Raw genomic sequence first — 13,106 nt, 5'->3', positions numbered from 1 at the left:
AAGACAACTCCTCGGGCTGCTTGAGGGCCAGGTTAACCACCACGAGCCACATGGCACAGCACCGGGCACCTCAGAAGCACTTAGCAAGAAACGGAACTGATGCTACGATGTTGAGGAATCAACTGTCTAGAGGAGCCTCATTGATGCCCAGAAACTTCCCCCAACGGAAAAAAACCCAGATGCTGCCAAGTCAACTCTCACTCATGGCAAGCCCATGTGTATCAGAGTGGAACTGTGCTCCACAGGGTTTTCAATGGCTTGTGTTTCAGAAATAGACTCCTAGGCCTGTCTTCCAAGGCACTGCTGGGTGAACTCGCACCATCAACCTTTCGGTTGACAGCAGAGTCCATTCACCATCTGCACCACCCAGAGACTCCTATTTCCTTCAGCTACCTCTCTGTATCAGCAAAACTCCCAGGCAGGCTCCTAATTCACCTTGCAGCACCTCTTATCCTCCCAGGCCTCACAGATGGAGGCAAGTTCTCTGAAGGGAGCAGTCAGGTAAACACAGGGCTTTCCAACCTCAAGCACCACAACTTTGTGAGGCTTCTCGGGTGCCAGAAGGGTGGAGACATCCCTCTACCCCTCTGATTTCCAACAACATCTTCTGGGAAGCATAGCCCTGTGTCAATACCTTATCTCTCAGGTCAATTTCTGCACTCCATAAAGCAGGCTATTTGCATTATTATGTTTCGGCTATGACTGCTGAACTTGAGGACTCAATGTCCTTCCTAAAATTCAGTCAGGAGTTGCAAACTGTCATGGGTGAAATTTGTGTAAAAATGCGGCACTTATGCTCATCAAAAGACTTTATCAAAAGAGTAAAAAAAGACAACCTACAGAGATTGGGAAAAAGTCCTTGGGAATGACATAATCTGATAAGGGTCTAATTTCCAAAATATATATACAAAACTTTAACAACTCAACAACAAACAAATAACTCAATTAAAAAATGGGCAAAGGACATGAACAGACACTTTTACCAAAGAGGACTGCAGTGAGATGAGTTCCTTTATGTGGTCTTTTGCCTTGGTTTTTTTTCTGAAAAACTGCTCGAGAGATTTCCCCCCAAACCCTGAGGAGTTACCTTTGCCCTGGTTTTCTACCTCAGAGGGCTTATAACTTTAGTACAAGTTGAATGACATTTACACAGAGCAGGAATTGGCAGATCTCTAGGTCACCAGGGACCCCACCACTCCCTACTAACTGCTACCTGGCCTCTTCAACACTTGCTTGGTCCTATCACCTGGGGGAGCACCTGGGTGCTAGGGGCATTAGGGAAACTCTGAGGAGCTCTTCAGCTCACTTTCCCCACAGCAGAAGGCCCACCATGAGCCATGCTCTGCTCCAAGGAGCTTCCCCCTCACTCCACCCCATCTACTTGGCCCTAATTGCACAGTCCCAGCCCTGGGTCTCACCAGCCCCAGCACTTTCAACTTGCAGCTAGCTGTGCTCTTTCCCCTCGCCCAGCATTGGCACTGGTGTCTCTGGTTTAGTAAAGACTCCTTCACAATAAAAGGACATTATAAAGGTTAGAAGTGATTCCATGGGAGGAATCAGCAGAAGAGACAAGCAGGAGATGTGGAAAAGAGGGGTGGGAGGGAGGGAAGATGGGGCTGGGATGAAAGGATGGGACCAGCTATATTTAATAAAACGCTTAAAAGCCACAAACAGGAAGCAGACCTATTAAAAAGGCAACACTGACCTAACAAAGGAATGTGAACTCGAGCTGACTTCTGGAGTGTCACTGCCATCTCTCCTCCCTCCCCACCCTGTTTCCCAGAGCAAGGGGCCCCCAACAAGGTTCCTCTAGGATCCGGTCTGGTCTTGGAAAACCCCAGGTGTGCCTTGGGCTAGAGGAAGGGCAGCTGAGGGGAAAGCCAGACTGATTCTATAAACCCCAAGGCAGGCTGAAGGAAACAGCCAGTGGTCTTTTCCCTTCTGTCTGTACCAGCATGGCCAGAGCTGTTTAAAAGGCAAGGCTCACAGCCCGGGGAGGGGCACGCTCTGGGGTGCGCTGGCAGGGATCTGTGACAGTGAGTCAGCCCTCCTCCAGTAGCTCAGCTCCAACCCAGGCCCAGCCTTGTGGCAAGCCCCCATGTCCTCTCAGTGCCCTGTCCTCCTGGCCCAACTGAAGGAGGCCAGGAGTCTCTCCTGCCCAGAAAGCTACCTCCCAGCAGGTGCAGGGCATATGGCCCCAGGGGACCAGGCATGTTGCCAGGAGCCCTGAGAGAGTCACCATGGGCCCTGGTCTCTACAAGGGTTCTCGTTTGGCCAATGTGAGGACTCAGAGCTGCTGAGGGGTGGTGGCAGGGGCAGGACAGGAGACTGAGGCCTCATCTCTGCATCTGTGAAATGGGGATTACAGCACACCTTCCAAAGAGTCCTTGGGAAGGTCCAGAAGGCCTCTGATGATCACTGCCCTCCCTCGTGAGAGGCCTGCTGGGCTTGAGGGACGTCTGGGGAGGCAAGGGTCCCCTGAGCCAGGCTCTCAGGAGAGCAGAGGTAGCTAACCTTGTCTGGTGAGTTGTCAAGGTAGCTGGGATTCCTGTTTCCTTCAGAGCCTGAACACCACCCTATCTTTAGGAAGTTTTGCCAAGAAGTAACAAACCAACATCACACTGTTCACCTATCAAACCTCCAGATGGCTTTCCATCCCATGCAGAGTAAAACCCAAAGGCCCATAGGTACGTGCAGTATAGTGTACGTGCTGCCAAAGCCAGCATGAGTGTGCTGCACAGTAAAGTGCAATGGTGACACTAGGTTGAGGGTATGTGCGTGTTCACTATAACGTTCTTCCCGTTTTGCTGTGCATGTCAATGTTCTAATTAAAGATGGTGGGTTGTGGTGTACTACATAAATGCATTACTATGACCCATCATCCTTACTCTGGCTGTCAGGCACAACAGTGCAGGCCCAGCCCTGTACCCCAAGCCTCATGGTACTCCAGCCACTACCACCTCCCAGTCCTCAAGCACACATATACCTCAGGGCCTTTGCACTTGCTCTTCCCTCTTTCTGTAGAATGTTCTTCCCCAGATATCCAAGTGGTTTCTTCTTTCCTTTCAGTCAGGCCTGTACTCCACAGTTATGTCTTCAGAGAGGCCTTCACTGATTACCCTCATCAGTAATTCTTGTGCCCTGTTCCTGCCTGATTTTTCTACTTTTCTACAGTACAAGCTGTCACCTGATTTGTCATATATCTAACTAGTATTTTACTGTCTTCTCCCACTAGAACATGAGCACCATGCCCCCAGCACCCAGTGCAGTGCCTGGTATACAGAAGGACCTCAACAAAATATATGTCAGATATGTAATGAATGAATGAGTGACTGAGGGGATGACTAAACTAAAGACATCCAAAAGCTTTATCTCCAACAGCAAACGTCCACCTCCAACCACGGTGTGCTCCCCAGCAATCCATATGCCCTGAGGCCCCAAATCAGCCCCTTCTCTTGGTGCCATGCCTACGAGGGCCCCCAGGGCACACCGCACTCTAACTCTCAGGAGCATGTCCATTTCTCCAGTCTGGACATGTGACCCTGTGGCCAGCAACAGGCTGAGCACCAAGCGTGGGTTGAGACATGCTGGTGGGCAGGACGAGGCTCTGGCTCCAGTAAGGAGGCTCCCACCACTTCTTTCCAGCATGCCACAGGCCCAGAGACACGTGCATATGTAAAAGCGAGAGGCTCAGAGCCGTCGGTCTCCGCTGGGTGAGAGAGATGGGCTGCTCAAACTCCAGGCAGCCTTTGCAGCACCAGGGCAGTGCAGGCCCTTGGTGGGCTCCCTTACTCACCCCTCCTCCAAACTGCCCTGTATGACCAATACTGCCACCCCACTTCACAGAGAGGTGAAGCGACTCATCTGAGGTCACATCAGGACGTAAAGGTGGGGTGAGAAGTCAAGCTCAGGCCTTGACCTCGGCTCAGAACTGGGCTTGACCCCAGGCCAGGTTCTTCCCAGGACCCACACTGTCTTCTGGCCACAAACCAGGAGGGCCAGAGGCCACAACACCACATGTTTGCCAGGCAAGAGAAAAAACCTAAGCTTCTGGCATCAGCCAAACAGCGTTATTTTGGCACACTTCGACATCTCTGCGTCCCTCGCATGGTGACCTGTGAGCCAGAGGAAAACAACTGCACTCACCAGGGATGTGGACCTTGAACTTGCCACTCTGGCCGAAAGCACTGTCAATGACCCCCAGCTCTCCAGTGGACAGGTGTACCTTGAGTCCCACGAAGAGCTGGATGTTGGTCTCCTTTTTGAACAGAGAGCGGCCGATCACGCTGTAGTCATCTATCACCTGTAATCACACACCCACCCAGGAAAAGAAGGCATCAGTACCTGCCAGGAAAGGCCGTGGGAGCCACATGCCGCCACCCCTGCCAGGCCCTGCACAGAACCCTCACAGATGGAGGACACTCATTTCCATGTTACAGGTAATAACACACACAGGACAGGGCAGACATTTAAGCCCTCAATTGCTATGACTCTTGCCACCACTGGTCATGGAGCACTGACCATGGGCCAGGATCACTGCTCAGTGCTTCACATGGATGAACACACGAGTCCCCCAAAAACTCTACAGGCAGGTTCTCTCTTCCAGTTCACAGGCAAGGAAATGGAGCGCGGAAGACTTCTGGAATCCATCCAAGGATTGTGTCTGTCCAAGTAATGCATTTATGGGGGCAGGGGCAAGCTTGAACCCAAACACCCTGATGGTAGCACCCCGTTTCTGACTCTGATTCATGTCCCCTGGTCCTTCATTCTACCTGCCAGATGTCTCCAGAGAACTTGCCCAAAGACCGTTTTCCAACACTCTCCTAATTGAGAGCATTCATGGATACCCAGGGCTATGAGGATGATGTTCACCCCCGAGCCCAGCATCCAAGCCTCCTCTCTCTGGTCCAACCTCTCTCTCTGGTCCACCTCCCACTGGGTGTCTCTGAGAATCTGGTCTCTCACTCCCATCCTGCACGTGTTTGCACACTCTACCCCGAGGCTTTTCTCTCGCTGGCCAGCTCCCCTGCCCAAGGCCCCCTTCCGGGCCCTCCTGCCTCCTCCAGGAGCCCTTCTCAGTCCTCTCCCAGGCAAGGAGTGTCCCCTGCTGTGTGTGTCCATGCCTAGCCCCCCTGCTGGGCCTCTGCTGTCTCGCCCCCCTTCACCCTGTGAATGCCCAGGCTGAAAGGACACACACATGTGTGAAAACACTGACTTGACACAGCCCTGATTTTGTCATGTGTGTTCATCTTGAGCCTTCTCCCAAGGGGGCTTTATTGCAGGGAAGAGGACATGTGACTATTTGCCTCCTGATGCCCTGGCAGCTCAGGCCCTGATGCTCCCTTCAGGGGAGTGGGAGGGGATGGGGCAGTGGGGAGGCAGCATGGCCAGATGTCTCCCCTACCACCCTGCCCACTCCTGCCTTTCCCCTTAGCCCCTGCCTCCAATATCAAACTTGGGCCCCTGGATAAGAAGTGCCCTCCAATCTGCACCTGCAAAAACATTACCAGCACACACACCTTCTGACCCACCCACTCTACTTCTAGGGATTTACCCCACAGTGGGACTTGCACATGAGCGAAACAATGGTGCATGGGTTACCCCCTGCAGCAGGGCCCATCACAGCAAGATGGAATGGCTAGTAGGTCCACCGTGCTCAGTGCAGTGGGAGCAGATATGGTGACTCTGGTGGTCATGGAAAGCATTGGCAGTGCTCACAGACAGGTATGAACGGTCCTAAGACAGAGAGCTCAGAGTGGAAAGCAAGTGCAGGTCAGGCACAGAGGCTGCTACTGGGAGTACGTGAGGGGAACGGCGGATGGATGGATGGATGGATGGGGAAGGAGTCGTGGGATGCTGATGACCTGGCCGCTGCCAGGAAAGCGAACTGGGTACCCTCGGGGTGGGGTAGAGGGGCTCTCCACTGCCCATGATTTTCTACCTATTCAGAAATAAGTTAATCAAATGAAATTTTTAAAAACAAACCACGAAATGCCTGCCTTCTACCCCTCACCTGCCGGCCTCCCCTTCTTTCCTGAAATCTGGTCTACCTCCTGCAACCTCTGTGACTCCCCAGCCCCAGCCCAAAGAGCGGGCTCATTTCTTCAATTTTCATTGATCTTTGTGACCTTTGATCCCCTCCTCAGAGAGTGAATGCTCCAGACCCTTGTGCAAGCTGTCCCTTGCACCCCACCCCCAAAATGCCTTCTCTCCTTGCTGCCTCCAAACTCCAATGTACCCTCCAAAACCAAACCCACTATGCTCTTGGCTTTCTCCTCGCCCAGCCTGGGCCTCCTGCACCGCCCAGCCATGCATTTGCAGTGAGCACCCAACACCATTCTCTATGTGCCAATTTCAAGTCGCTACCATCTTTTTGTAATTGCCTAGTTATGGGAATTTGTTCTGGGCAGGGGATGGGTCTGGTTTATCTCCATGCATTAAGATATCGACTCATTAATCCATTCCAGAAACATTTACTGAGCTCCAGAAGAAATGGGGCAGGGTGGTATGATGGTTAAAGCATGGGGACTAGAGTCAGACTGCCTGGCTGCACACCTACTAGCTGTGTAACCCTGGGCAAGTTGCTTAACCTCTTTGTGCCTCTGTTGCTTCACAAGGCAGTTGTGGAGACTGAAATGGGATAAAGTAAAGCACATGGGACAGTGTTTCCCTGTGCCTGGCATTCACATTCAACTGATGTTAGCTACAAAGTGTTTGCCGTGGGGAACTGTGATGGGTGAGTCTCCAGTAAAAGGGCTGACGGCTGCCTTTGGCCCAGTCCCCAAGGCCATCAGCCCATGAGGAGGGCCACACTACCTACTGCCCAGGTGAGCACCTGGTTGTATGGGCCTCAGCCACCTCCTGGAGGGATTCTGCAGTAGAAGAGTGGCCAGACTCAGTCCAGAACGAGCAGGGGACTTGCAGGAGAGACAGAGGCGGAGTCAGGGCAGAGGGGCCCTTAGGGTCAACCCTATGCTATTAGCATTCAACAGAAAGCCAGCAGCCTCTGGTGACCCAGTATAGCACTGCCTGGACGTTAGGACTCCTGGCCCACTCTCCTGGGTCTTGACATAATGCACTCAGCTGACTCTCAGTTTTTTTTTTTTTTTTCAAACTTTAGCTTTCTTTTAAATGAAAAATTCTGTTACTACTGTAAAAAGAAACCAGCCACCACTTGCCACAGACAGCAGGTAACCAGGAAAGAAACACAATAAAAACAATGGTAGAGTCCTCTGTGCGTCTTGTTCACTGCTGTTTCCCACCCACAGTGCTTTGTCCACAGTCAGGGCTCAGTGGCCAGGTGATGAATTACTGAGCACTGCTTTGAGTCAGGAAGGTGCTACACCTCTTTGTGTAAGAGGGAATTTAGCAAGAGAAACAGAGGAAGGGGAAAGAGAGGGAGAGACCACTGTGTTAAAGACAGAGTCTCTCCCAGCTGGCCCTGGGAGGACTCCCGGAGACTGGGCTGGTGTTCCTGCATGGGGCCCATACACTGCCCTGCCCAGGACTCGAGACCTCTACAGTGCATATCTTCGAGGGGAACTGCTGAGCCTTCCTCCTGCTCTCCGGGTATAGTGCAGGCAGCTGGATGGCAGCAGCTTGGAGGCACAGAGGGGTTGCCAACGGAGTCAGCTATAGAGCTGAGGCAGACCAGGGCTGGAGGGGATGAGCTCAAGTGGGAGCCCACAGCCTCTGCTGTTCTCTTGCCCTTTCTGAGGCTGGCCCATGAGGGATACCCTGTGGGACTTAGCCGATAACAACGCCAGGGCTATCCTCAGCCTTAGGGACTTCTTATTTCTGCCCAACAGGCCAGGATTCAGCCAAGGGTCCTGGATGAATTATTTTGAAAAGGAGAAACTGTCCCATTTACCTTAAAACCTTTTGGAAAAAAAGATCCTCTTTGACTTGATTGATAACGCCAGATAAAAGGTGCTTGCATTCCTCTTGTCGCCAGTGATTGATGTATCAGGATACAAACAGTGATACGAATAATAATTTCCACTTGCACAGCCTTTTATAATCCATAGATCTCATTCCCATAGGTGAACCCCTCCTCGTCCTTCAGGACCTGGCTCCAGCGGCACTCCCCCAGGGCAGTCCCTGCCCTATTGCTGGGGACCTGCTCTGGGCTGCCCAGCCCTTCCACCCCACCTCCAGCAGAGCATTCACTCTTCCACCCCCCTCGGCTGCTGTCTGGGGACACCCCACCCCAGGCCCCAGTGGATGCTTAAGGAAGGCCTGTGAATGAATGAAGGTGTTTCCTGATTAGCCCAGGACCCCGAGTCAGACCATGAAGACACCACTGATGCCAAATGGCCATGGATGGCCTTAGCCACTTTCCTAGGCTTTGCCCACTTCTCCCCAGGAGGAGCTAGCCACTCCTCAGCTCTTATAGGACCCAAGACCCCACATTCACTAGAGTGCAGTCACCAGCTAGGTGAGCCCTGGGAGGGTGGGGTCACACCTTGTCAGTGGGCTGCAGCTGGCCTGGTACGGGAGGTGCTCGGGATGGTCCACAGATCAACCTGATGGTTCTGGGCTGGCCACCCCATATTCCCTGTGGCTGAAGGTGCACAAGGCTGTCCCAGCCCCCACCTCTGCTGCCAGGGACCCATAGGGCATCTGAAGAAGGTCTGCCCTCATCTCCTCTGCTCAGGCTGGGTTCTCACAGGTACACAGGTGCCTGTCCAAAGCCCTTGTGGCAAGGTGCCTTTGTCCCTGCTCAGAGAGGTTGAAGACAAGGCCAGGGAGAGATCTGGTTGGGCTCAGTCCCCAGTGGCTCTGCAGATACGTACACTGAACCTGTGGGGCCCTTTGCAGAGCCCTACATGTTTACCTGGTGACTTATTTACTGTTTCCAACTGGAACATAAGCTCAGTGAGAGCAGAAGCCTGTCCCTCTCCTCGCTGTATTTACCCCTCGCCCAGACAGCAGGTGCTTACTGTGTGCTTCTGGGCCCATACAGCTGGTGCTCACTGTGTGCTTCTGGATTAAGTGTGGATGGACAGACAGCCGTGCTGGTGGTACATGTGGAGTGCTTGCTCCTGACCGTGGCCTTTCTGGTTAACAGCCTCACTGAAGTAAAATGATATGTCTGATAACATTTGGATATATGCATACTCCATGAAGCCATCCCCACAATCAAGATAACACACCTACCCATCACCCCCACCTTTCCTCGTGGCCCTCTGTCAAGCCCCACTCCCACCACGGTCTTCAAACATGCTCTTCCCCACTCCCGGGTCCACTCCCAGGGGCAGCCTAGGCACACCCCTTCAGGTTGCCTCCCCCACATCACAGACACCTCCTAGCCCCTCTACAAGGCCGAGGCAGAGGTCCCCATGTTCCCAGAGCCTGGGCTATGCTGTCTCCTCACTGACACTGACCCCATCTGTCCCCTTCCTGATGCATAGCAGAGGGTAGAGCCATCATGCTGACCCACACATGAAACAGCAGGGAGAGGAAGAGGCAGGCAAAAGAAGGTGGGTCATGGCCCCCTGGGGTAGAACAAAACCACTCCTGTGGAAGTGTCCTTGGGGATACGTCCAGCCAGTGTGATCCCCCAGAACAGCTCTGGGCCTGACTCTTCACAGTGTTCTGCTGGGAGAAGAGCCTAAGACACCAACCCAGGCTCCAAGTGCTCACAGAAGCACATCCTTCTCTCCCCTGCCCTCGGTGGCCCTGGGGCCGGGGTCTCACCACGGCCACTGCCACCCTCCAGGGCCCAGGCATGCAGTCCTGCTGCCCGTGAGCAAAGGCCTTTCAGACAGTTTTCACTGCATCTCCTCCCCGCCTCTTTCTTTTGGTTATAAAATATTAACTTAAAAAGCTGAATGCTACAAAGCCAGCGGAGGCCCCAGCCTTTCCCAGCCAGGGTCTTGCAACAAGGGCAGACTAATTGTATTAACTCCAGGGGAAACTTCAAAAAGCTCCAGGGCTTTCATGCCAGACAGAGCCGACCCCAGCGTTAAGTTTAAGTGCTGCATAAACAGAGCACGAGGGTGTGGGGAGCCCAGGGCTCCGTGCTGTTTATGTGCTCACTGACCTCGGGGGACAGCAAGCGGGTTAGCCCCCCTGGCCCTGGGGGCATGTGGTGCGTCCAGTCCTCTGACCTACACTACCACAATATTGTTTTAAGCATCCAGATCAGGTGAGGGGTGCGTGGGCTTTTTCTGACCTCCAAAGAGGGCTGTGGGTTCCCCGTGCTGCCGTCCTTGCGGTCTGACTGGGAGAGGCTGGCCAGCAGTTCAGAAAGGATTTCAAGTTCAAAGGGAGAATCTCTGTCGCTCTTCGTCTCTTGTTTCATGGCTTGGCCAGAAGACACAAAAGCATTGATTGGGTGAAATGTCCGCTCCTGCTAGCTGGTGTCTTCCACTCCATTGGTGGGGTCAGGCAGAGTGTAGGTGGGAAGACGGGACTTCATTACACTGCTTGGAACTCTGGGTGGGCTGTGAAATGTTGGCGCCACCACTCCCCCCGTCCCCCTGTCCCTAAGAGACCCTGCCTGTGAGTGGTCCCCACATGGTCATTTCATTTGTGTCAGTCGCTGGTAGGAGTCCCTATGAGGAGCTGGATTAAAACGCAGTCTGGCACAAACGTGGGCCACACCTGGGGGCATCTGAAGGGGAAAGTCAGGCAGCAGAGGGAACCCAGCAGGCAAATCCCTTCTTTCTCAAGTGCTCCAGATTCTCAGCACCCCTCTCTCCAGTCCCACTCTGCAGCAGATAAGGACAGGGCATGTTCTCAGCCTGTTGCAGCGCCTGGCCTTTGACAAAGGAGCAAAGGCAATCAATGGAGAAAGGATGGGCTTCAACAGCGGTACTGGAAAAACTGGACATTCACACGCAAAAAGAGGAATCTAGACACACAGTTTACACTTTTCATAAAAATTAACTCGAATGGATCACAGATCTAAATGTAGAATGCAAAACTATAAAGCTTCTAGAAGATAACATAGGAGGAAGTCTAGGTGACTTTGGGTTTGGTTATGACATTCTCATTTAATCTTTATAAAAGCCCTGCAGTCAGACACCCAGGGGAACTGGAGACTCAGTAAAGCTAAGAAACTCACCCAAAGTCACACACTAGTGAGTGGGGGAAAACCCCACTGCAGCCTGGGTCTGCCCAGCCAGGAGGCTGGGTGCTCCAACTGCACACCCAGCTCCTGTGCGTGAGAGCCATGGAGGTGAAGGGGAGCTGCTGAGAGCACAGGGAAGGTGCACAAGGAAAGGTTGCAGGAAGGGTACTCAGCTAGAAGTGGAGGCCTAGAACAGACTGGAACACTGCTGTCCCACATGGCTTTTAGATGTTTGCACTAGAGGGGCACTGATTCCAGAGTGAAAGGTGAGCTCTGTTTGCATAGTATAGAGCCAGATGACCTGGGTTCCAATCCCAATGCTGTGTGGGGCTTAGGGGCTGGTAGTGACCTGGTCTTGGGGGGGCCTCGGCTTCCTTGTCTATAATATGGGCAGACAGAGTGCTGCGAGGTGTAAGTGAATCCCCTGCCACCCTGGGCAGAGCGCCCTCCCTTCCTTCGGGCTCCCTTGGCTATACCACATACAGGACTGCAGGAAGCAGGCGGTGCCCCATGGAGCTACCCCGCAGATCTGAGTGGACATCGTTCATGGATTAAGTACTCTTGCCAGCAGAGCCCTGCTCCACCTCAGAACCCTTCTCTGCAGGGGGCTACACTGGGAGTTGGCCAAGACGGTGCCCACTGCTGGTCTCCTAGCCAGCGGGAGCTTGTCTACACCAGCCTTCGCATTGGACAGGGACGGCCAGAGAGCAGGGACCAGCCAGAATGCATTTTTGCATCCCTGGGACCTGTTCCAACTCCAGAAATTACTTGGCTGGCGGGGGGTGGGGGGAAGGGGCTTAGCAACTATCTGCTGCACTGAACCGAAAGGGAATCTAGGTAGAGAGATGACAGCCCTTCCTGCAGAGGTAGCAAGGGCTACATCTCTGGAGAGGTTAGAAAGACCAAAGACCATCACCTGTCCTGGGTGTCAGAGGGTAGGGGGTTGGGGGGAGGCCCTTCTCAGACCTATCCATCCTCTGGAATATGTGTGTAATGTGTAATGCCTGTGTGATTCCCCAAACTGCAGGCTCTTCCAGCAGAGAGACCTGAGAGATCTAACACAAGCACATGCAACAAAGAAAAGCCTTGAGAGGAGCAACTGGCGGTTTTCATGCTGAAATCAATCATGTGACGTGAAGCCCAAAACAATGCACATGGGATGTGCTCAGTGGCTCTGCTCACAGGAACAGGGCTGAGAAGGCTGCTGCAGTGACAACAATAGCTCTAAATGGGGACGCTCACTGTTTCATGATTAACCTGCTTCATTTCCTGGCCTTCCATCATTGGAGGGACTGAGTCTCTTAAGTCACTGCTACACATGAAGCCCATGCTCTCGCCTCCATGCCAGGCATGTCTCATTGTCCTGGCCTTTGAGCACATAATTATGTTATTACATGTCTCTTGATTTCTGGGCCTGGCTGTCAGGAGGATACTTGGGAATCACCCAAGTTTTGAAGTGACTATTCTAATTCAAATTGTGGAAATGGCACTAAGGAAGGAAGGGAGGGAAGCCACCTGCCAAACGAAGCCCTAAGCTGGCTCCAGGTCTACTGGCGGACCATGAGGAGAGAAGGGCCTGGAAGGGCTCTGCCTCCTACAGCTGCACGGCCTCGTGCAAGGCCTTTCTCTAAACCTCAGTATTCTCACCTGAGACAGGCTGCGGTGGGGATTTACGGTTCATGTTGGCAAGAACATTTAAAATTTGGTAGCAGGATGACCACCTGGGAAAGTGAATCTCAACCAGGGAACGGATTCCCACTCTGGGAGCAGCTGATGTGGAGAACGGATGCGCTATTTGGGGTGGGGGACCTTCTGGCATGCCAGAAACCATGGGGTATGGGTAGTTACCTAATTCGGGAACACAATCCAAAAGGAAGCTACCACTCCCTCAGCACGTGCCCTGTGCTGCCAAGAGTCCTCTGCATCTCGCTTTCCTATCTCACCCCCAGCCCTGCCCTCCCCTCAGCAAAGGCTGCCCTCCTCTCTGAGGATGGCGCCAGCAGCCCTCTGACCCACAGTGGGACGGACC

The 13,106-nt window shown here is 53.1% G+C and overlaps 1 protein-coding gene across 1 annotated transcript in view; it reads right to left on the bottom strand.

Annotated features, from left to right (window-relative positions):
• EEFSEC (eukaryotic elongation factor, selenocysteine-tRNA specific) overlaps positions 1-13,106 on the bottom strand; it is a 300,712-nt gene that overhangs the window by 41,306 nt on the left and 246,300 nt on the right. The window contains exon 6 of the mRNA XM_064274793.1: positions 4,147-4,303. Coding sequence (XP_064130863.1) covers positions 4,147-4,303 — 157 coding nt within the window. The remainder of the gene's footprint in view (positions 1-4,146; positions 4,304-13,106) is intronic.

The sequence above is a fragment of the Loxodonta africana genome, chromosome 22, assembly GCF_030014295.1.
Source record: "Loxodonta africana isolate mLoxAfr1 chromosome 22, mLoxAfr1.hap2, whole genome shotgun sequence".
Lineage (NCBI taxonomy): Eukaryota > Metazoa > Chordata > Mammalia > Proboscidea > Elephantidae > Loxodonta > Loxodonta africana.
This window is presented reverse-complemented; position numbering and strand designations above follow the sequence as displayed.